The sequence below is a fragment of the Puntigrus tetrazona genome, chromosome 20 (genome assembly GCF_018831695.1).
Source record: "Puntigrus tetrazona isolate hp1 chromosome 20, ASM1883169v1, whole genome shotgun sequence".
Classification (NCBI taxonomy): domain Eukaryota; kingdom Metazoa; phylum Chordata; class Actinopteri; order Cypriniformes; family Cyprinidae; genus Puntigrus; species Puntigrus tetrazona.
In genome coordinates this window covers 22,347,865-22,374,286 of record NC_056718.1, presented here as the reverse complement: position 1 = coordinate 22,374,286, position 26,422 = coordinate 22,347,865, and the positions used below count along the sequence as shown (strand labels likewise).

The 26,422-nt window shown below is 36.6% G+C and overlaps 1 protein-coding gene across 1 annotated transcript in view; it reads right to left on the bottom strand.

Annotated features, from left to right (window-relative positions):
* Nucleotides 1-26,422, bottom strand: part of LOC122325512 (kelch-like protein 29) — a 108,788-nt gene that overhangs the window by 20,148 nt on the left and 62,218 nt on the right. The window contains exons 7-9 of the mRNA XM_043220549.1: nucleotides 23,318-23,516; nucleotides 4,947-5,129; nucleotides 4,385-4,565 (exon numbers count right to left, since the gene is read on the bottom strand). Of these exons, the coding sequence (XP_043076484.1) occupies nucleotides 4,385-4,565; nucleotides 4,947-5,129; nucleotides 23,318-23,516 (563 nt within the window). The remainder of the gene's footprint in view (nucleotides 1-4,384; nucleotides 4,566-4,946; nucleotides 5,130-23,317; nucleotides 23,517-26,422) is intronic.

The window sequence follows — 26,422 nt, the reverse complement described above, 5'->3', positions numbered from 1 at the left end:
AAAAATGCAATTGTTTTGTCCCCCATACATTCTAAAGTTGACATATCCTGCGTGCAACAAGCTATGCTCCATTTAAAACTACTACACAGTTTTGCTAATCATTTTATAATCATTATGAATGCAGTTTAATGACCTCATATTAATTTAGAAACGACGCGAAATAATTGCGCTTTAAAAATTCATTTATCACACTTCAGGACCATTTAAATGAGCTAGCGAAGGCTAAAAGAGTAAAGAGAAATGGAGAGCAGTTAAAGTAACTAAAGTATTCGCATCAACCTGAAATGCCTCAAATCCTTATTTATTTATGCGTGTGTTATTTTAATACGACCGGTTCTTCATCTGCACGAGATTTCATCTCGTATGCATGAATTAAAAAGACATAAAGCACGGACAAAAGAACCACGAGGGCACATTAAACAACACAAACCGAGTAATAATGCGAATCCCCAGCTGCACAAACAACCCAGGAAATCAAGAAGAGGATGATTTTAGTAGTGTTAGAAACAGAGCGTGTGAGGTCACGCTTTACGCACCGATCTCCGCTCTAATGCTCTGTGTTGTTGCACTCATTATCTGAATGAACTCAGCAATTATAACAAATATTCCGGAGCTATTTGGCTGTATTATCTACACGAGCTCATTAAACTCAGAATGGAGTTTAGGGGTAGAAGGATAGCATTGCTTTTATTTGTTTCGCAATCGCAATCAGCTGCGCTTAACAGTTTGCCCCGCGCGCGAACAAAAATGCAGGAATGACATAGCTAGGCAACGACACAGCTAGGAGCGCGACCCTGGGACAGAAGCCGCCCCGTGAGCTCACGCTGGGCGAGAACAGGCGCCTTACTGAAGACATGCTTCTGAGCGGGAATGATTTCACGGCTCAGCGCATGCAAACGTGCCGTAAGACAGATGGAGGGCCGCAAACAAGGCGGGTTAGAGATCGAAGGAGGGCAAGAAAGATGGAACCAGTGCTTTGTAAGCTATATTTTTCATCAAAGGTGGACTTAAATATGGACATATGGACAGATCTGTCTCGGTAATGCAATGTTCGGCGGGGTTTCCAGACTGGAGATGGTTTACGCAGGACACAGAAAGAAAAAAAAAAACACATAAAATTCATATATTATTGTTTCAAATTATTGATACAATTTTACATCAATACATCTTACAACATCAATATTTTACATCAATACAAATGTTAACTTTTATTTTAGATTTATACATAAAGTAATAATTTATTTTTTATTACAAAATAATATTATCTTTTTAAATTAGTGCTGTCATGATTAATCAAACATATTTTTTTGTACTGTATTACGTATGAATACACAAATACTGTACAGTATAAAGTTTGAAAATATTTACATATATACATTTATATACTTATATATGTCTCTTATAAACATATATAAACACATATATTGTGTAAACAAAACCTTTATTTTGGATGTGATTAATCACGGTAATATATTAATATATGCACTAATTAATGTACAATAATTACATTTGTGTACACATTTCAACTTTATATTTAAATAGTGCTACATCACGATTAATTTGCGTAATATGTACTGTGTATATGTATCACGTATATTAAATGTACATGCATATACATTTATGTTTTTATATTTATGTCATATATGAACATAATATGTTTCGTTATGGACATGTTTTAGTTGCCATCAGTCACAGCAGTGTCCGAATGTTCAATCATTTGCGTACAGTATAACTACAGTACTTTAAATATTAAATACGTTAAAGTGCTATCGCCGATGAACCCCTCACTCAAGTACTAATCAATAATAAAATTGGTTGCCGATCGTTATTATTACCGTTGATTATCAATTTTGTCAATTACAGCCGTACCGAACCATCATACAGCACGCACACTTCATGCTTAACAGCCTCCATCGCATTAATCAAGCAGCGCAGCGTCTCTCCTCAACATCAACCCGTCCGCGTCTCAGTGTTAGTTTAGCTCTGACAAGCCGCAAACGACTTCATGGCGGGGGAAGTAAGATCATTTGGCACGTGGGGAGCGTCGGTTCGTCTCGAGTGATCAGATGCTAGCATCGCTCATGTACAACATAAACCGTCCGCAAAGCCCTGGCTACAAACTCAAATCGAATATTCAAGGTGTTGAGCCTGTTAAAGCTCGACTAGCATGCTACATGCTCGCGAAAGTAAGTGTTTATCCCTGTGGCAGCCGAGAGCTCAGCTAAACCCGCGATAATGAGAATATAATGGTGAGGGGTTGAGTTACGATATCGATTTCACAGGCAACGCGCGCAGACCGAAGCGCACATACATAAATACATACATGCACGCATGTCTGGAACGCTCGAGGGCTTTACACATACACTAATCCATATAACACGATCATATTCAGCTCATTTCTGGTAGGGAAAGACACCTTTATCGAGATTTTTGGGTTGTTAAGCGCAAAGGTGTCGTAGGGGAAAGTCACCGCGTCATAATGTGATGGACATTATAGAGAAATATCAAATCATTGGCTGGTTTTGACAGACTCATGCGCTGATAGGGACTCCTGAGCTCCTTTCAGGCCGGTAATGAGCTGCGGCGGGCTCCTTTAATACCGGTCATAATGTTTTTTTGATTGCCCCGTTTAATCTCGCCCTCTCGTGCCGCCCGCTGTTGGAGCATCAGACCGTTTTCAGAGTCCCACTCTTAGAGGTTAAACGCATTCACACCAGGAGATGCGAGCAGAGGAAAAGAACGCCGCGCACCGATATTTCCCATAATGCAGCGCGTAACTAGTTGGTTGACTCGGTTACGCTCGAGTGATTTCAGAGTGATCGTATTCAGCAGCTCGCGCCGAAGTCGTCATTACAGGAGGGAAACTTCGCTTTTCCTTTTTGGCTGGACCTTCCGAGTGGTAATTAAGAAATCATTTTGGAAGCAAATTGATATTGATCAACATACAAATGTTGACGGAGCTATTGATTTTGTACGCATTTCGTGTGAATGATAAAGAGGAATAGCGTAAAATCTTGAAGAAGGAAAATAACTTGTAGCTTTTCTTGAGAGCGCGCGCAATTCCGTAATGTAAATATGTGATAATTACTAAAAAAAATTATTCTTCTTAACTTTTCTTATACAGAGATTTTCCGAGTGTTAATTAAAGAATCACCGTGGAAGCTAACTGATATTGATCATAAGCTGTAATTATAATGTTGACAGCACAATTGATTTTGAGAGCGTTTTGTGTACTGCTAATGAGGAATAGAACGGAAGCCTGCTAGAAAAAACAAACCATTTAGCTGGTTCATAAGGAGGACTGTTTGTCTCTGTAACAGCGCTAGAATGATAAAACATACAGATAAAAGATCAGTTTAACACCTAATGGTAATCCTTTGCTCTTCATTATGGTGATTTAGCACTAAAAAGCTCCATGTGTTTGTGTTAAAAAAAGAGAGAGAAAGCAATTACAACACAAATCACGCTGTCTTAAATTTTTTTCCATGATCTCTTGTGTATTGTGGATGATATCTGATGTTGGGGGAGATGGTTTATGCAGGGCAGAAAAAAAATATAAAAAAAAATATATATATATATATATATATATATATATATATATATATATATATATATATATATATATTTTTTTATTCTATATATAATTTATATTTTAATTTTATTTTTATTTATTTATTTATTTTTTCTGTGCCCTGCATAAACCATCTCCCCCAACATCAGATTTTTTTTTTTCAGTTAGTTGCCAAAGCAACACATTTAAACAACTTAGATTCATTTAGTTTAAGCACTTAAACCGCTTTCTACAAACTAAAAACTAAAACTATAACAAAAAACTACAATAAAATAGACGGACACACACAAACAGAAACTAATCAAAAGTACACAACTAATAATAAAAATATAAAAATGAAATCTCAACAGAATATCAGCAAAAACTAGCATTGTATGTTTTTATTTGAGTGTTTTAATAACTTGCATTGTGTAGCATTTTATGGAAGCGAAACCTTTTCATTCAATTGTTTAGTTTAAGTTGAAGTGCTAAAATAACTATATATTAGACTATATATAAACAACTAAAGCTAGAACTTAAAAAAAGACACAAAACTAAAACTCTTAACAATGTAAAATTTGACTAAAATATCATATTCTGAAAAAGCTTAGAAAACCGCACTACAGAGTCCCTAAAACTTGAAATCATAAAATCTAATTTTAACCCAAACTATTACACGAACGATTTTAAAATAACGCTGCTAGTTTCTAAGAATAGCCGGTTCTCCCCGAGCGCCCGAGTGTAAATGCGCAATATGAATCATCCGGAAAAAACCATCGCAACGCATCTGTGCATTCATTTTCCCCCGAGCTAGTTAACTGCAGGACAAATTACCTTTCCACATGGTCCAAGTTTCCAGCCACCCCGAGTCCTCCGATAGTGTAGAGTTTCCCGTCGTACACCAAGCTGTTGTGCCTGCAGCGAGAGACGGTCATCCGGGACACCAGGTTCCAGTTGTCCAGAAGAGACATGTAGCACCACACATCTGCCACTGTCACCCCTGACTCCGTACCACCTGGAAACAAGACCACGCGCCATCACGCCTTGACATTGCACAATGTCAATGTTAAAAATGCTCTGGAAAAAAAAAAATTAAAAAATCGGGGGGGGGGATAAATTTACAACTGTTTACCGATGCGGCACGGACACCGACACTTGTAACACGACCTCGACGGGTACCAAAAATAAGCCGGACGGAGACGTGACCTTGATAAAGCATTTGTTGCATTTATCTGCCATTGAGAGCAATAGATGTTTTGCTACCGCGGCTCGGTGGATGCAGATTAATGCAACCGCATTGGCGATCCTTCATCGGATCACTGCGAAAAAAAACCCCATCTGGGACTGCAGAGACTGTTCCGTTGATACACGACCTTCCCTCCACATGCTGACGTACCTGACAGGTAAATATTGTCCCCGGCGGAGATGACGCTGAAGAACTCGCGGTCGTAGAACGGGAGGCTGGCTAGAGGGTACCATTTGCCGTTCTGAGGGTTGAAGCAGGTGACGGCCGTCAGAGAGCGCTGGTTCATGCCGATCGCCTGCCTCCCTCCCACCAACACGATCACCTCTGCTACACCTGCGGGACAGACGGGGGATACAAATATACGAGTGTCCGTGTGTTGAAATAGAGAGCCTGACAGAGGCTGGGGAGCGCGGTTATTCTTCATGGCGGATTGATGGACTGCGGGGACCACCGAAGAAGACCGGCGCTCCTCAGCGACGCTGCAGCTATCCTATGCGAGAATCTAAAACCCGCGAACCCCCCCCAAAAAACTAAGAAATGCATGCCGGAAAAAAGATTTTTGCCTCGTTTCCAACTAATAAATATCATTATTACGAGAAGAAACCATTTTATCGTTAAAGCGCACAATTGAATTGTCTGAGATATAAAAAAGGCTCGAAGGGAAAAGAAACGATGTATAAATTTAGCTTTATATTAGCGATGCTATACGCGAGGGATAATCAACAGCTGGCCGCGAATTAAAGGATTTGAACATTTGAAATCCTGTAACGCATGGCTAGCCGTTGATTATGCCGCTTATTCCGTAATCATTTACCAAGTTAAAACTAGCAGCTCTTTGCGGCGTAATATTTAACAATCGTGGTTATTTCCGTCAGTTACGGCTCATTAGTGTTAACCTTCTGTCCACCAGACACGCATAAAACAGTGCGGTGAGATTACGTTTATTTAAATTAATCGTGCAGTTTATTTGAATTCATTCTCGATCTTTTCCAATAGATAACTGTTCATTTAAATGTATTCATATTTAATTGTTTTACTGCATTTTTGATCAAATAAATGAAGCCTCGGGGAGCATGATAAAAAAACAACAACTTTCTGACCAACTTTTTCTCAACTTTTGAATGGCATGTAATATAAGTGTATTACGAGTATTAAAATACAGCACCTTGTATATTATATAAACACGGGTATCCAGGTTACCCGACATCCCACATGAAGAGTCAGTCTGTGCATGTGTGTCCAATGAAGAGTGTAAGTGAATTATCAGAGCTTAACTAAACTCATAACCATCTGTTTGGCTGCATGCCCTCAAGAGTCTTACAGCCCTGGGCACATTGGCTTCGACACTACATGAAATGCATCACGGGCACCTGCGCACTCATCCGTGATCCTCTATTCTGCTACTCTCATTTTTGCAAAGTACTCAGATGAATTATGAGTGTTTAGCATTTGCAATAACAAATTCAGCTCTAACGCGCACATGCTCCTTTAAATTCTGATCGGACGAGCCAAGATGCGCGCACCTGTGTCCGCCGCTGCATGCAGGTCTGTGTTTAGGAAACATCAACATTGCACAGTTACCGTATGCTAAAGAATTATATGACTGGAAGCGTTTATTAACGGAGGTAAACAAATGCTACAGGTTCTATACTCAAACTAATTCAGACCACAAAGCTGTCTAAGAAATTCTACATGAGTAGTAAGAATTGTATATTAAATGCATATCAAGGAGATTGTCTTATTTAAATCAATGTGATGATTAAAAATGTTTGTCTTATTACATCACCTCCAATGTACAATGTAACGGATTAGGCTACTAAATTAGACTAAATACTAGAAATATTTTGGAATCAGCAATGAACTACAATTTGTAAGTAATCTACCCAGCACTGTTAATGATAAATATTTAAATGTGTATCAGAGTCTGCTCTGTATGTGTGGTGCAAGAAATCAGAAGCTATGTTTTGATTCTTTAGTGTTGCCAGATCTTGCAAGAAAAACTACAAACAAGAACAAGAAGTAACTCCATAAACGTATAATAAGTGGACATTGCAACCCTTCACATGTTTGCATATATATGTATATGTATATATATATATATATATATATATATATATATATATATATATATATATATATATATATATATATATATATATATATATATATATATATATATATATATATACACACACACACACACACACAAAATAAATATTTTTTGCTTAAAACAAAAATATCTGCAAGTGGGGCAAGAAAAGCTTGTTTAGCTTTCGAATTAAGATTATTTTATTATTTAAGTTTTTTTTAGACAAGACTTAGTATCTTAAGTACCTTGTAAATGCACCTCGGTTCAAGGAAGTTATCTGAAAACAAGACACGAATGCTAAGTAAGAAAATATTTTCTTGCAGAACAGCTCTGTCGATGTTGGTTCAGTTAAATCTGAGTCTTAAGTTGCTTTAATATCACTTCGGGAATGCAGCTGTCACTGCCGAATCTTTACTGTGCGCTTGGCCATAGAGACTTCAGGGCTCTGAATTGGATCAATAGCCTAACAAGCACCTCACTGCATTTATCTGCAACAAACGAGGTCTAAATGTTCCCGAAGAAAAAAAAAAAAAAGAGAATGAATCCCAGCATCATCCGGTGTAACTTTATCCAGGTTTACACTTAGAAAGCCTATTGTTGTGTGTGTAAGGGTTGCAGCGCTCAGACTTCCTGCATCATGTCTACACCGGCGCAGGGCTTGTCATCAAATCGCCTCGCAGAGACCGACTTTTGTTTAAGGTGCAGGAAAAAAGGCGGCAGAGAGCAGAGGAAAGTGAGAGAGCGACGTGAAGACATCCTTGAGCTTCTTTTAACCGCTGGCTCATCTTTCCGAATCAATACTTCCTCTGCGCTCCCCTGACAACAGCCGCCTGCCTGATCCATGGGCTTCTCTCCGCTCCAGCATCCTTCTTTTACAATATTGTCATCTTTTTCTCCTTCTCCATTTCTCTCTCTCTCTTTCTAAATCTTGGCTTTTTTTCTCCAGGGCAGGTAAAAACGCAACTGGAGTGGAAAAGAGAGAGAGAGAGAGAGAAAAAAGCGGAATCGAGAGGGAAAAAATACATTGTGAAGGGGATTGTCTTAACTGAGACGTGAGGAAGGGCCAGACCGCTGAGCACTCGGCACACTTCGGGCTAACAGGTAGAGCAGACAGAATACGTGCAAATGAAGGTTAATGTCCCTTCTTTACTGTAAAAGCAAATAAATATAGCATCCAGTTTTTGACAACGGTATAACTGTAAAAAGTCCATTTACATTCATGCCTTTGCGTAATGCTTTTTAAAAAAGGACCAAAAAAGAAACCGCGCAGAATCCTACAGACACAACTGGGAAATTAAAAAAATTAAAGGCACAAATTAAAAGTGAGAAAATAAGAATTTTAAATATTAGTCTAAAGCTTGTACACCCTTGATGAAATGATGAAATGACAGTTTTAAGACTTGCCTCTACAATCTGAATATAAAAATATCTACATTTTTAAAGTGCATATATATATATATATATATATATATATATATATATATATATATATATATATATATATATATATATATATATATATATATATATGTGTGTGTGTGTGTGTGTGGCAATAATAACAAATGTTAATGAATGAGTAAAGTTAAGGAAAGTAAAGGAAAATCTAACAATATGTCTTCTAGTAATCTAACAGTAACGTGTATATTATACAATGTAAATTTAAATAATTTAAATTGAAATGTAAATTTGCTTTTTATATAATTTAAATTGCTATTTTAATAGAATTTAACCACACAGTGAAGGAAATCCTACAAGTATCCAGCAAGTCCTTTAACAGCATTTCCTTTATTTTAGTGTCATCTTATGAAGCTGAATGATTATGTTGATAAATTTCTTTATTACGTAATTCCTATATCCCAACTATGTCCTACTATTATCGAGTGGATGTGCCATGTGTAACCAATGATACATTTCTCTGTAAACACCTTATAATGAACCGAAATGTGAAAAATGTATGGCAGGTCTGTCCCTCCAGTCACGGTCACGGCGAGTGTATTCATTTCAGCGTAACCCCTAAAGGGCAACCACAGCCATTTCTTATTTCCTGTGAGATTTGAGTCTGTTCGAGCAGCAGGTGACCTTTTTCAGCCTTCAAAAGCGCTGCTTCATTCCTTAATGAGATGTGCAGATTTTAATCGCGCCGCCTCTATTCAAACAGCCTAACTCGCCGAAAAAATAAACAAAAACAGAAGTAAACAGGAAGTGGATCAGTCGGGAGTTCAGCCAGGACCCGTCAATCAAGCTGGATGTGGGGCGGGGCATGCGTTCCCACATCTGCTTTTTCTCTTTGCCCTCTTCCCCCCTGTTTCTGTCGAGGCGTTGAGCTGCAATCCGCACCTTTGACAGGTGAGCTTCTCCTCGCAGGACAATCAGGTTTGTCTCTTCCGCCTCGCTTCCTCTTAATGAGTCCTATCTATGGCACTTGCTCAGCGGCTGTCATCGGTAAATAACGGTTTGCCAGACGGGACTTCAGGGCGGCCAGGTAGCTCTCATCCCCCGCTGAGCTAAAGAGCTATAATGATAACATCCAGAGTTTGGAACGACAGTAAATAACTGTCTCTTTTTCTCTCCTCCTGAGCTCAATCTCTCCTTCACAGTGGGAGGAAACCCAAAGCTGCTCTAAACCGCCACCATCTTGGCCCGGAACAAGACCCTGTATCCCCGTGGCCGAGACCGGGCTTGGTTTCCACCTAATTGCCTTCGTCCTGCTCCTCGCGACCATTAAAAGCTGGATGCGGAAGAGGTCTTTGAGTCCAGAGGAGAGGAAGATCTCTCTCTCCTCCGAGACTCTCAGACGGGTTGCGGTCGCGGGCAGAGATAAATTGCAGCTTTGAACCCGCTTGTCAGAAGGACGTGGCGGGCAGGTGACGCTGCGGGCCCGCGGGCGTCCCTGACCGTCTGAACTTTGTGTGCGCGGGCTTTTACCCCTGTCATTTCACTGCCCTTCAATCCAGTCCCGCCGGAGCGGGTCAAAAAGCCTCGCAGATGAAAAGAGAGGATAAGTCTGGCCTGAAGAAGTCATTCTTCAGCTTCTTCAAGTGCTCAACCTTGGACATACGTTTTCTTGGAATGATGATTTTGATACGGTTAGCGGTAAAATGAAAATCATTTTTTGCTCGCATAACAGTAATGCGTGGAAGAAAATGCCCTTTAAAGCTGTCCGTAACCTTACGATCTCTTACTCCTCCTCAGCTTTTATTGAATATCTTGCATTTGCTGCACAGTCCAACTCACTGTTTCAGGTACTGCGGCAGTTTAGTCTCTTAGTCTGTATCTAGGCATTAATATTAGCATAAGTGACCCTCTGATAAGCTCCGCTTCCTTTTAGGACATTTTAAAGAAATTGAGATTTCCTTTTACCAACAGTGTGCTCATGCCACAGTGGTATAAACAATTGATATTATATATATACATATATATATATATATATATATATATATATATATATATATATACAGTATATATATATATATATATATATATATATATATATATATATATATATATATATATATATATATATATGCACACACATACATATATATATATACATATACAGTATATATATATATATATATATATATATATATATATATATATATATACATACATATATATATACATATACAGTATATATATATATATATATATATATATATATATATATATATATATATATATATATATATATATATATATATATATATATATATATATATATATATATATATATATATATAAAAACTGTATAAATGCTATATATAACATTGATTTATGTTGATAAAATGTTGATACAGACACAAACACACTGACAGTATGCCAGATTAAGTAAGAAAGCATATAAATCAATCCATTAATCAATCAATATTTCTGAGTAAAAAATTAGCAACTTTTAATCTGATCGATTATAAATGGATTGCAAAAACATTTAAGTAAAGTAAATGCATTAAGAAATAAATTACTCAAATATATAATAAATGAGTGAATCAAACAGTTGACGACAATATGTACATGTTGCCAAATCATAAAAAATCTAAATCCATTAAAAAACACATTAAACACCAGATGCTTCTCTAAGAATCGGCAAATGCCGCCAGTCGGTGTCTGGTAAGTAGCCTTATGTTTTAAAGGAATAGGGATAGCAGTTATAGTCAAAGTCATACAGGTTTGATATGACATGAAGAAGAGTAAATTATAACAGAAATCTCATTTCGGCTGAACTATTCCATTCCGGCACAGCTCTGCGAAGACTCAATTGCAGCATATTCTGTCCCATAACCAGACAGAAATGGGGTCGTCTGATCTTCAGACAGTATTTAAAGTAGTTTAAATTAAATATATTTCCGTGCGACATTTACATGAGCAAAAAGGTAAATCTGTGTAAGGGGTACATCTGAAACAGATTATAACATTGAGAGGAGGCATAATCTACAGGTGCGCTGTGCTCAAGGCTACCACAGTAAGTGCCTCAAAAACCACTCGACTGCCTTGCAAAGATTTGATGCCACAAGCCTTGCCAACCTGGCAAATCAAAAGCCCTCATTGTAACAGTCTGGGAAATGAATGCATAACACCTGGGAGCCAGGGAACTTAACATATTACCATAAACATGACTTTAATTCTCAGTGGACTCATGTAACCTGCTCGCGTAAAGCCAGCCAATCCAGTCAGAGAAACACTTTGTATTTTCCTGTGCACGTGAACCGGACTGAAAATTTTACCCAATCATTTAAGGATTTTAGGGAGACCAAATTAAATCATTTAAAAATCAATTACCGAACATTCACTCATTTCGAAGCGCCAAGGGAAAGATGTGCCCCTTCGACAGCCGTTTTTCACACATTTAATTGCAGTAGAACGGCGAAAGTTTTCTCTCTTTTATCTGTGCTATACAGGAGCATTCACACAGGAGCTGAGGAGCTGGCTCTCTTTCGACTCGAGAGGGTGAATTTGTTTGGAATGGGCCACATTTAAAGAAAGACTAGAATTTAAAAAATAATAATTCGCTGACTCGACAGCTTTTACATTTCTATGAAATATTGAATGACTGATTACATTATCCCAAAAAATGCCATTGGTAGCATTAACATTACAAACACACACACACATATATATATATATATATATATATATATATATATATATATATATATATATATATATAGAGAGAGAGAGAGAGAGAGAGAGAGAGAGAATATCATCACAAAGGATCCACTGCATTTTTAAACACATAATGGGAACTGAAGTAATATTTCTAAATCTTAACTTTAAAAGTTAATTTACTAAATATAAACGAATTTCCATATCCTATAGGGGATATTTCAAACATCTGTAAGGCCTATACTGTAAATATTCAAACTTTAAATCACCAACTGAATTTGTTTTAAAAATGATATTCAATTATATAGTGTAATTACAGAATTATAGCAAATTAAAATCGGGAACTGAATTAGAATTCAAAAGTTGTCCGCGATCCAGTTCTGAACAGTGCTAACTCACATACAGCGTGTACGCCAAAATGCTGTTTAGGCTCAAACGGGAACTTTACATCCAACATTATAAGCTCTTAAACCGCCGGAGCTGATTTTCCACAATGGGCCCTGTTCACAAATGAGCTCTAAATGGAAAAACGCTGTTAAATTTACGGTCCGCAGGCACGCCGTCTGAAGCCGAGACTAAGAGCAGCTCAAACTCCAGGCACAATATCCGCGCATAAACTCCCGAGTTCACCGCACCGCGAGCTGTCATTTATAAGGGACCCAAGCAGCAATCAAACGGCACGCTGCTGCCCTTTGCAACAAGAGAAATAGCTCCCGGACAGGAAGTAAGACATGATTCTGAGTGAGCTTTGCGCTCGGGAGAGAAAATTTCTCCCTGTAGAGCACTGCCGCATACATTATCTATCCGTCTCCTAACAGCAGTGTCTTATTTAATAGTTTATCAACCAAAAATGTTAGTCATACTCGAATACGGCCGCATTAAGTGTGACAAAAATTTCCTGACAGGGGAATTTAAAACACTGCAGGCCCACTGAGCCAAACACAGCCACAAAATCATCCACTTCAAAATGTAAATTTCATCCAGCTACTGTAGACGACGGAAAAGCAATCAACAGCTGAAATGTACCGAGCGAAATGTTATGATTAGGGCTGACACATTTATCACTTCCATTCTCTAGGACGGATTAATCCAACAAAAGGCATGTGAACAGGAAATTCAATTATTATGGGGGTTTGTAAAATGAACAAACCGCCCATTTCGATGCAACAGTCACAGAGGGGTCAGAAATGATGATTAATTGCAGTAAAACCGCAAACGTTTTCTGTCTTTTGTCTGTGATGCAGTTACACCTGAACTGTGCAAAATTTGAAACATTCTGGGTTTCGTTTTAAATTTAAATTGTCACACCTGGAAGTTGAATTGGAACGACAGGAAAAAAGCAATACCTAAATTGCATTTTTACATTTTCGTTTTTAAAGTTGGTTTATAAAAACTTTAGTTAACCCTTTGAAACCGGGTTAAACAACATTTGCGTATGAGCTGCATTCGTGTGACTCTAACTCTTCGGCAGTTTGAGTTGAGTTCCATTTGAGTGCAAGAGTATGTGCAAAAAAATCATTCAGAAAAGAACAAAAACATGGCAGAGCAGGCGAATGTCATGATTTTTTGATGAGACATGGAAGGAGAAAGCGGGATTTTTTCAGAACAGCATCTTATGTCTATATATTTTTTTGCATGCAGGTATGTAATATACACAAAAACGCCTTCCGAGTCTAAGAAAAAAGATTAAGGTACTGCGTGCATTAAAGCCATGCAGTTTTTTAAATGTTAGCTCTTTTCGTTCTGATTCATAAACAGTAAAATTAATTCCATTCTTCTTTTTTTTATTACACACAAACTCATCAAAACGCTCATTTAGTGAAACCCAACTGAGTTCTGAAAGTAAGAAAAAACAAGCAAGAAGATTGCATACCGTTTTAGAATTTTACAGTAAAAATGCAAAAGCAAGCCATTTCAGATTCAGGTTCTAAAGGGTTAATAACGGTGGTGCGATATAAAACATACACACATTTTATAGGTGGCGTTATAGGAGGCATATAAAAAAAAAAAGTTTCGTAAAATGACCAATAAAACATTTTAGAAACTTAACTTTAATTCGTCCTTGCCATTCTCCATTCGATTTAATTCTGAATAGTGTGTACAACCCAGGCTTGTGAACACCAAAATGCTGTTTAAACTCAAATGGGAAATTTTCAGTCAATATTACAAGCTCCTAAAAGCTGTTTTCCCACAATGGGTTCTGTTCACAAAAGAGCTTTAAGTGTTATTACGTTTAAGGTCCATCAATAGGTGGCATATCAAACAATTACACAGCAAAATGAGCAAATCACCAATTGACGCGACCGTCTCCGAATTTGTCACGACTGACAATGGCTGAAATTCCCTCGCGATTGTGCTCAGTTCTTCGAATCCGCTTCAGCGACGTCCCCGGGCTTTCTCCGAGAAAGAGACTAATTAAACCGACTGGACCCTGCGCTGAAGGTGAGATGCAGAAAGCAATGAGTTCGGCCCTCCAGCCGCTGCACGGCTAAATCAATTAAACGAACGCAGACGTGCTGCAAAACGCCGCCCTTCGGTCCTCACCTTCAAGCTGCTGCTTTGGCGATAAAAGCAGTTAGAGAAATGAGTCGGTAAAAGCGGTTTGTGGTCTGTAAAGGACTAGGCTGAGTGTCAAATCAGCACAATCCAATACCTTTGACTCTTTCTGCCGCACGCCGGCAGACGACCGAGCGTCGCGATCCGAAGAGGTGACCTCAAGAACGCGTGTCAAAGCTTTGTGAACGGCCGCCAAAAGCGAGGACGGATTTTGAAACGGGAGCTAATTAGTCAACAGCAGCAGACGTACGGCACAGAAATGACACGACGGCGCGAGAGAAATGCAACTCACTTAGTGACGGGGTTGCCAGACGACTACAATAATATGCCAGACAGGTCAAAGGTGTGGCCTTGAGAGTAACCTGCGTACTGCATCGCTTCAATAACGCTTTTAAGAGTTTGCAAAGCACGAGCTGTTCACCGCTAATCAAAGTTTTTATAAAATCGATATTTCCGTTCGGCAAAGAAGAATTCGGTTGATCAGGAGTGACAGTAAAGTCATTTTTAATGGAAAAAACTAAGTCAAGTTTCAAATAAAAGTACTTTTTTTCGATTTTGTATTAATCAAAGAAACCTTTAAAACACACACACACACACACACACACACACACACACACACATTACGACCAATTCCACAAGACACTAATCAGCACAACTGTTTTAAACATAAATAATACTAAATAAAATAAATAAATGTTTCTTCATCAGCAACTGGCATATTAGGATCAATTCTGAAGGATATATGTATACGCATATTTTTAGATTTTATATATAAACACCGTATTGTTCTTAATATACATGCATGTGTTTGTTTTCATACATACATTGTAAATATACACAGCACACACACCAAAACGTCTATTTCGGACCAAATTAATAAAAATAACACTAAACAGTTCCTTTAAATTGCAATATTTCATCTTTTTACATCACTTTTGCAGCCTTGGCGAACATAAACATCTTTTTGCAAAATGCATACGAACCTTACACCCCCAAACTCGGTAGTGTAAATGATTGAAAATGACTCCTGTAACGTCTAATCATTAGACACAAAAAGAGTAAACCCCAAGCTAAAACTCTCAGCCCTGTTTTACACTTCACACGTAATCGGCTTATTTACTCTGGCATCCATATTAACAGGTTGCTGCATTCATATTTTACAGCGCCTGAATTTTTTCCACCTGTAGCGAGCTTAACTCAGCAGAAAGCACAAATAAAATGCACTGTAAATCTTCGTATCGACACCATCTCTCGCAAGGCAGGCTTTTATGTAGCCGTATAAAGTGATAGCGTGAAAATACTCAGCTATTGTTCGAAACAAGACTTATGTTGGGCTTGATGCAGCGATAAGGCACGTAAACAGCACTGCCTGCGCGCTGAATCTGACCGAACCCGGAGGATTTTCAATGTTTGTACCTTCGCATCGGAGTTTGAGCTCTGCTCCGTGTAGATTAAATACCATTCGGTGCTTAATATGGATGTCTCGCGTAAATTGCATTTCATGTTTACAATAGGTCACCACAGTTAGAAGACGCATGAATCACTGTAAGGGCAGATCGAAAGACTTAGAGTAATTATCGAAACAAATGCCATCCCATCCGTGTTGTGCTCGTCCTGGAGAATGAGAACGTGCATATAAACAGCTTTGGAATGAGACGTTCGTGCATGCTTTCGTGCAAAGCTGCTTCCACTGCATTTAACGTCAATGAAAGGAAGTTCTTGGAAACCCGTGTAATCGTAAATATCCCTCAAAAATGTGCTGAATGCAAAATATGTATCAGAGAATGTAAGGTATAAAAATTAGTATAGTATAGTTTAGAGAGTTGCTATATGCTTTAAATGCTTTTTTAAATGCTATATATATATATATATATATATATATATATATATATATATATATATATATATATATGATATTCTAGTCTCCAGATATGCCTCAGGTCCTTCCATAACAATGAAATCAATGCATTTTTATGTCAGTTTTATTGCTTATATAAAAATGGCAAGTTTGATCACATAGAAAAGTAATAGTTTTATATATTTTCCTTTACTATTGAATAAATGCCATTTTCAGAATGTTGCGTCTCCATCAGTGTTATTATTGTTAACTAAATAATATTTAAAAATAATATTTAAAAATAAACCTGGACAAAAATATAATACAAATATTAGATGCAAAATTCATAAAAATATTGTTTGAAATGTTGCCTTGAAGCTGAAATAAGTCGGACTATTAAATTACTCAAATTAAAAGTAAAACTTATATGAAATGTATATAGAAATATTTAAAAATACTCATTTTAAAAAACAGATAAATTTCAACATTTCCACATTTCAACTGCAAATAAAAAAAATCTAATTCAAATGTATAGTAAAGGCAATGGAGTGCCATAATAATAATAATAATAAAAAAATCATTGTTACTGTAATTAAAAAATAAACACAGAAAATCAAAAATATACATACATTTAAAATAAATATAAAGCATTCTGTGATACAACATTGCTAAATAAATAAATGTGTAAGTTTAAACTGGAATAAATTTAAATGTAAATATCAGAAAAAAATAAACAACTTTTTAAAATGTTGCACTGGAACTTAAATAAGTGAAGTACTAAAAATAAACTTGAATAAAAACAAATGATACATAAAAAGTAATCATAAAAATAAATAATAATAATAAATAAAAAGCTTAAATGATACAACTATATAATATACTAATAGGCTACATAAAAATACGGAAATAATACTGTTCTCCTTATGATGCAAGATAACGGGGTCCAAAAGTATCTTGTTTTAAACTAAAGAAAGTATGTCATACGAGTTTAAATTAAATAATGACAAAATGTACATTTTTACGACTTTTACGCCGCTTCGAAAACCAATTTCCCTTATGTTAATTCTCTCAAGCAGGGCCACAGTGTGAATCTTCCGCTTCAGTAAAGCTGTTCAAACATCATATTGTGTTCAGGGTCAGAGTTAAGCAGAACAGGGTCACCTTTCACAGTCTTCGTCCCTTATGGTTCCTAATTACGCACCTGACCTGCCCACGAGACCGGCGCTAATCAGCAACAAGTGTGCGCGAGCTAGATCAACAAACTCTTTGTTATGCGCCGATAATTTGAGTTCCATGTGCGACGCTGCCAGCGCGGCCCGCTAAAAGACACTGCGCTGAGTTTAATTAGGACGGATGGCCCGTCTGCACGAGTTACTGGGTGTGAGCCAGGTGTGCCGTCACCCTGATTTGCTCGGAGGATTTCCGCGCGGCAGAAGCGAAGGGAAGAGAAGGGCCCGGGTGAGTCCCGTCAGTCTGACGACAGCTGGCTCTTACCTGCAGCTCCGAGAGAGAGAGAGAGAGAGAGAGCGAGCCGCGGGCCAACGCAAACCCACACGCTCTCATCGAGTGCGTGCTTGGCGAGGAACCTTTCATGGGTGACATCACAGCACCTCTTCTGTGTCTTTTCATACATAAGAGACTTATCAGCCGAGCTCAGGTGGAGAGGGAAAGCATTCAGCTGCACGCAAACACACACACACAGCAATTACAAACTCCTGGCAGCGCTTCCTCAATCTCTGTCGCTAAAGAGAAAGCAATTTACGCTCCCCTTCGTCTTTGACTTCTACCCTAGTTTTCTCTCTCTTCGCCCGTCTCTTTTTCATAAACGGGTCCTGCGGGTGACAGGCCCTCACGCGGTGTTTCGTAACCTCCATCAGATGGCCCCGGCAGATGGTCAAGCCAGCCACGACTTCACTCAAGAGTTTTGTACACAGCCAAACAATCAAGTGCTTAATAAAAAACGCCGAGGGGAAACAAGTCCATCCTTTCGCGAGCAAATCGGAGGCACAGATGTTGGAAGGAACGCAGAGGACGCGAGTCCATGCAGACATACAGAAGGAAAAAAAGAAAAGGGTGGTACCGTGAAAAGAAAAAGAGTGGAAAACTAGGTCAGCCAAAACCAAAATAATAATAATAATAATAATATAATAATAATAATAATAAAAACTAACGGAAAAAAGAAGAAATGTTGGCACTTCAAAGAATGCCAAATTTATGCCAAATGCCAAAGTAAAAATATAATATATATATATATATTATTATAAATATAATATATATAAATATAGTATATATACATATATATATATATATATATATATATATATATATATATATATATATATATATATATATATATATATATATATATATATGTATATATATGTATATATATATATATATATATATATATATATATATATATATATATATATATATATATATATATATATATATATATATATATATATATATATATATATATATATATATATATATATATATATATATATATATATATATATACACACATATATATATATATTTAAAATAATTTCAAAACACAACAAAACAACATCATCACTAATAATAATGTGAATATAAAAACTTGAAAATTCACGCATCTCTCTCTATTGTATAGAAAATCTCACAAAAATCTTATATCAAACATCTTCTAAATATAAGAAAAAATCTATCTATCTATCTATCTATCTATCTATCTATCTATATATCTATTACAAATATAAAAAAACTGCATTAATATTATACAAAAAACTATAAAACTACTACAACAACAAAAAAAGAACCTAAAGCTAAGCCTAAAATGTAAATTAAACTTAAAATCTTAAAATAAAAAGCTAAATGTACATAAATGTAGTTTATGTGTCAATGTGTATCGTAACTCTTTGGTCACTTTTGAGCGTGATGCTAACGGTCTAATCCGATTTAATAATCTATGCTAAGATTAAGCTAAAAGTGCTAGCGCCAGACCTGGAGATCGGCTGAATGGATTTACAAAGTAGTCTTTGCCTACAAGCCGTTTATCTACTTATCTACATCCAAGGTACTTCAAAGAACATCATGGTATTTTCAAGCTGCATGTCTAAAAATAATAACAATAGTTTGCATATTAGTAGAATAAATGACATATTAGCTGTATTACAATTACATATTAAAGCAAAACATTCAAGTATGTTCTACCGTGAGTTACCACTCATAAACTATTTTATGGTAAAATCAGGTGTTAATCTGCAATCTGGTGAAACGACAAAACCTTTGTTCGTTTAGCAGCTGTCGCACCACAGAAACGGACCTCACTCGGCATCGTGAAATGACACCTGTTTACCAATTACTTTAACTCCTTCATGCAGAAAATAAGTTCGCCTGAGCGACATGACTTCCACGCACAGCTCGTGATACCTTCAGACAATAATTAAACCTCGCTTTATTGAAAAAAGAGCCTCAGATTCCTGGCCGGCAAGAAGGAAAAAATCTCAGAGCCCGAGAGCAATTTGTTCCTCTGCCGAGGCTGCTTATTTCTATAAATATCTCGTTTAATAGTAAAAAACAAACAGGGCGTTCTTAAAGTTGGAAACTATGCATCGTATTTACCGAGCGTGTTTTTTAAGAAGCCTCTGGCGTATCTGGAGTCAGCTGGGATCAGACGAGCACTCTGATGTTTTGGTGTTGCTGACTTTCCAATCCGCTCGACTGGCGTGTTAAAAATCTCTGAACTACCAGAATCGCTTTTAATGCCGGAACAAATCTAAACGAAGGGAAGGAAATAACTAAAGGTGACGATGCTACTAAACAGCTTTCACTTTTTAGGAGTGTGATGGTGGTTTATTTAAATAGAAAAGCACCTTCGGTAACAAACTACTTTTTCCGTAAAGTGTAATGTGATAATATATAGGGTTAAAGTAATATTTAAGACTAATTCGTTTTAGTGATTCTTGCGATTTGATTCGTTCTGCTCAGCCCGCTCCAGTGAACTGACTCATTTGAATCATTACTCATGTAAATGAACCAACACAAAATAAACAAAAAAGTAAAATGTAATTAATTAGTAAATTTGATAAATAAAATACTGTTTTTTTTTCTTAAATGAAGCATGTAAACAATAAATTCTGTATGTAAAGAATCTGTAAAGAATCTTTTTTTTTTTACTCCACAACAATTCACTGTGGTCATGGGCTGTCAGGGTCCTAAAATGTATAAAAAAAGCACTATAAAAGGTATCAGAAAATCCCATATGACTATATTTCAACCTTCTTAAGCTATCTGTGGACATTGCCTGAGAAAAAAGGGAAAGAAAATCAAAGATGGCGTCTATAAACATTAGTTTAATGCATTAATAAAAGTGTATTGTAAGCAAATGTCATGGCATCAAACGTGCATATACATATTTTTGCATTTGCTTCTAAAAAAATATTTTCTAATCAGTTGTGGTATATATTTTTCCACATTTAATTTCCAGCAAAATAAATAAATAAAATTGACATACTGTTAATATAAAATAAAATCACTGTCATATAATGTTTTTTTGTCGTAGTATTATATATATATATATATATATATATATATATATAGTTTCAAGACTATGACAAAAACATTATATTAGTGATTTTTTTTATTATACTGTATACCGTGGTAATAAAATAGTACCGTGTTCATGAACATGTCTAAATTCGTTCATTCGATTTATTCCCTTGCTTTTTCAAATTAGTGTTTTTCTTCAGATATGGCATATTTGAAAAGTTTTTAAATGTAATTTCCAGAAAACAATTACTATATTGTAACTTATGCATTGTTACCATAACATAACATTATTCGTACTGTCAACTAACATTTTGTCATGGTTCTGATAAACACACAACATGGTAATAATTCATATCGCCCGCGTAGTCTACTTACATCCATATGCCACGTCAAGAAATAGTGTGGTGATTTCAAGGTACGTGTCTAAATTCATTCATTTGATTCGTTCACGGGATGCTTCTCCAGTAATTTAATGAGCCTCTCGTCAAACTACAGTTCCAGGTAGCTTCAGCAACACCGATACATATTTATGGTAATTATGTTGCGTTTTGTGTGTGATATCACTCCTGAGAGATTGATCTGGGTCCAGTGGGGGAGGGATTCACTCTTATACTGCAGTGGGCAGAGATCAATAAAACTCAGGGGCGAGAGAAAGAGAGCCACAGTATATCAAGATTAAATAAATGTACAGCTCACTCACGGGCTCACGCCTCGCTGAGGGAATCAGGAGAGAGCGAGAGTGATTCACAGCGCTGCACGAGGACAGCCTTATTGAACCATAAATTAGTTTGGTTGCATTTTTACAGCAGCCTGAGATTGACTTCAGATACAGTCAGAGAGACACGTCAGAACAACCCGGGTCACGCGTCGATTCAAAAAGAGAGGATTTTGTTGCAATGCATATTTGGCGTGAAGTGAATTTTCGGTTTTGGCTGAAACCGTTTAATTAGCGCTTCTCGGATGGCACATTTGAACTGTTTTAGTGTCTATTTCATGCACTCAACGGAGCTAAGCTATAACAGGTAAACATATCAGCTCTGTGGGAGCTCATTCTAGGATGGCAGTATCGATTTGTCATTTTGAATCTTTTTTTTTGGATCTTTGCTTAAGCAAAACAGCAGCGAACGTTCTTAGAAAAGCGCCTTCCACCCATTGATCACTACAAGCTTGTCCGTTTTCTATCAGAATCCAATCAATGAATGTGGTTTTGATGTTCTTTTATCCACCTCATTTCAAGCGGCATGCGAAAAGATTCTCTTTGCTACCAGTTATGGCAAAAGACGGAGATGAATGAACCCCAAAAAGAGACAGCACAGCATTACAAAACACGTCAATAAAACATTGTAAACATATAGAACAAATAGAAACTTTTTAGCATTTTGCTAAATATATCATATTTCTACTTAACTTCTTGTCTTCATTATTTAATGCATGTCCGTTATGAAATGAAAACGTACGATTAACACAGTAATAAAACTGCCTTTTGTGCAACTTAATTTTCTATATAGCTTGTTTAAAATGTTGAATATTAAATTAATTTGATTAATTAACCGATTAATAAAAAAATTCACCTTCAGCTTTGGTTTTTGGCAAAATAAAAATGGGCTCACGGGAGGGGAAAACAGTCACGTTTTAGTTTGGGGACCAATTTTTACTATTACTTGGCTATTAAATACATTATTAAATATTTTGTATCTATGAATTGTGGTCAAAGCATATATAAAGCATATATATATATATATATATATATATATATATATATATATATATATATACACACTCACACACACACACACACACACATATATATATATATATATATATATATATATATATATATATATATATATATACATATATATATATATATATGTATATTAATATGTGCCAATAAGTACTAATAAACAGCCAATATTCTAGTAATATGCATGGTAAAAGCAAAACTAAACTAAAGTGCAACAAAACATGCATCCCGTGCATCACTAGCTGAAACTTTATCATGACTCTTCAGCGGGTTAAACGTCTTAAAGGAACTTGCACAAGCAATCTTCCGGATGCAATCTGCTGAGTTTCAACATCAGCAACAGCATTCACGACCCATTTAACGTCCATAATGTGATGCATTTCTGAAAACTCTGGTAAAAAAAAAAAAAAAAAACAATAACATATTGTGGTATCATCTATTTCACATGAACCTGCTCCTACACGGCTCATAAAAACAAAACAAACTGTGATTGATGGCTTTATATCTCAGCCAGACGGTGGCTTCCTGTAAGCGGCTGGTTCTCGAGCCAGAATAAGCTGCAGCGTGGAGCAGACCCTGAGCAGTTTAGTCCAATCTCTGGCTGCGGTAAAGTGAGACTAGTGAAAGACAGATGAGGATTAGAACGTGAAAGGTCTGACCTGCGGAGAGTCTCGGCCGCGTCCTGGGCGTCTGCATCTCCTGTCGTGCGTGAGGCAGCATGTGGTAGCGCTTGGCCTCGTTGACCAGATCTCGGCAAGCCTCCGACGATTTAATCAGCTCCTCATTGTCCACCACGTTCAGCAGGTAACTGGGGTGAATGAACGGAAGTCTCACGACGGCCAGCAACTCGGATATGTGCTGTAAGAGAGAGAGATTCACCATGTGACTTATTCAGATGAAAGGATTTCAGTGATTCTGTGATATGTGCGTATATATATATATATATATATATATATATATATATATATATATATAGAGAGAGAGAGAGAGAGAGAGAGAGAGAGAGAAAATATTTACATGTATTTATTTATATTCACATAATTTGCATTATATATAAATATATTCAACATATAACATACTTGTCTTAAACATATACATGCATGTGTATGTATTTACATATACATAATAAATAAACATTTACATATACATATACAAAAACGTTTAATTGGGATGCTATATATATATATATATATATATATATATATATATATATATATATATATATATATATACACCTGATTAGTTAATTCTAATGACTATATATATATATATATATATATATATATATATATATATATATATATACATACATATACATACATAGATATATATATATATATATATATATATATATATATATATATATATATATATATATATATATATATATATATATATATATATATATATACATATAAGAATATATAGTAATGTTACAAATTTTACAAAAAAGTAATTTTTAATAAATGCTGTACTCTTTAATTGAACTGAAATGATCCTGGAAAATGTATCACGGTCTCCACAAGAATATAAATAACAACAACTGTCAATACTTTTAATAATCAGGAATATTTTTTGAGCAGTAAATCAGCATATTAGAATGATTTCTGAAGGATCATGTGACACTGAAGACCGGAGTGATTCAGGTTTCCCATCACAGGAATAAATTCACTGTAAAATACATTAAAATGGAAACAGTTATTTTACACTGCAATTTAGCTTTTTCCAAATATTCCCGGTTTTACTCTAGTTTCATGAGCCTTCGAAACCCTTCAGACTGAGGACCGTCCGTGGCCGGCGTGTTTGCAGAGAGTCATCCTCAGCGGGGCGTTTTGCTCACGTCAGCGTTAAGCGCTGTAAACACGAGCTGACAGGGACAGCAGCCAACCCGACCCTCTCACCTCCGCGCTCACAACACATTACACAAACACTGACACGGCCGGCGCCAGCACCTGGGCTTCTGCTGGAGAGAGAGCGCACCTGATCCAACCTCGTACCGGCCATTCCTCATTAAAGGCAACGTCCTAGCGAAAGTGCATATTCAATAAAAAAAAAAAAAAAGAAAGAAAGTAGGACGAGACTTAATTTTATCTAAAGGGAATTTATGGATAGTGAAAAGTACGTAGAGGCTGAAGGTCAAAATAACCCTCGAGAGAGCATCCATGTATTCTAATGCGAGGGCTTCTTCTTCAAATCTATCAGCGTTTTCAATTATGGCTGTAACTTTTATTATCTTAAATATTAAATTACTGCATTTGTTATTGGCAGGATATTAGAAAGGCTGCATTAACTACAGCAAAAAGCCTAAAAATTATATATGAAAAGATATAAGCGGTACTATAAGTCTACTATTTATTGATTCATTTATTTTATTATCATTATTGTTAATTAGCAATATCAAAGTTAGCTTGACTAAATAAATCGGTGCGCATTAAATCCAGGGTTTAACTTTATTTTAAGTTGTCCGTGTCACTGAGTAATTTTAATTAATTGGTTAAGGCAAGGTACATTAGTGCTGCATGCATGTAATTATTCATCATTTATTACTATTATAATAATAAGCACGTGTAAAGTGTAACAATGACACCTTAAAATAACTAATTCATTCACAGTGTGAACAATACATTTAGCTATTATACCAGATTAATTAATAGTAATTGATACGTATGAATTAATTTAATAAACTGGCTATTTAACAGTAAATAAATATTTTATACAATAAACGTAAAATCACATCGCATTGTGATGCAACATCTTGTGAATCATAATCTGATTATAGTGCAACCAACATATCAAGGTAATTAACAATATCACGAGTAATTCATTTGCATGCATTTATTATTTTAACCGATATGAAAGTTACGCAAACTTCACTCAGCGTCAAATAAATAAACCTTTATGCATCCCTAAATTAAAAAATCTTCCCTAAACAATAGAAGGCAAGAGGCCAGGCGCACGCAGCGGCCCGAGAGAGACCTCAGACCCCCCGAGTGCCAGCCCTCCTCGCGGCTTAACCATCCAAAAACGTGAGCCGGATCTGAACTTTCTGCTTTACCTCACCGCTCTGGCGGGACTTCCACCTTCACGGAATGTTAATTACTCCGTGTTTGCGCGTCACGCGAGCATCATTTGCGCGCTTCGGTTTAGCACACGTCCCCTCGACGGGATCACGCATCGCCTGCATCCGGCCTGTGAGATCAGGGATTAACGGAACGGAGGATCTGATCTAAAATAATGTCACGGCAGACGGACGCTCCCCCGGCGCCGCCGCTCCCTTCCCCCTCGACCCAGCCAAACCGCTCTGGACTGGTTAGAGAAAATCATCACGAGCCAGCCGGCCGGGACCAGACGAGGGGGATTTGAGCTCCAGCTCATAAATCTGAACAACTAAATGCGTTGCTGGTGCTCGTAGACTCCTGTCCTGCGCCAGCTATTAAATGATAGTGATAAAATATGCAACCCTCCAGGAAAAACCAAAGAAGCAGCGGCGGCTCGGCGGTGACACATTTCACCCCGAAGGATGAAAAACGCAACAGAGGGAAGAAATCACGAACTAAGATGAAACTAAGATGAAGAACCACATCGTAATGTAGACGGCAGCCGTTAAAGAGGACAGAAATATACCTGAAATACACATGGAAATATCAGAGGATACAAAAAAAGACTTTATTAAGTGTATACAATATATAAGTATTTAATATATTAGTATATAATCATAATAATAAATACATTTTATTATTATTATCATTATTAAAACATTGTTG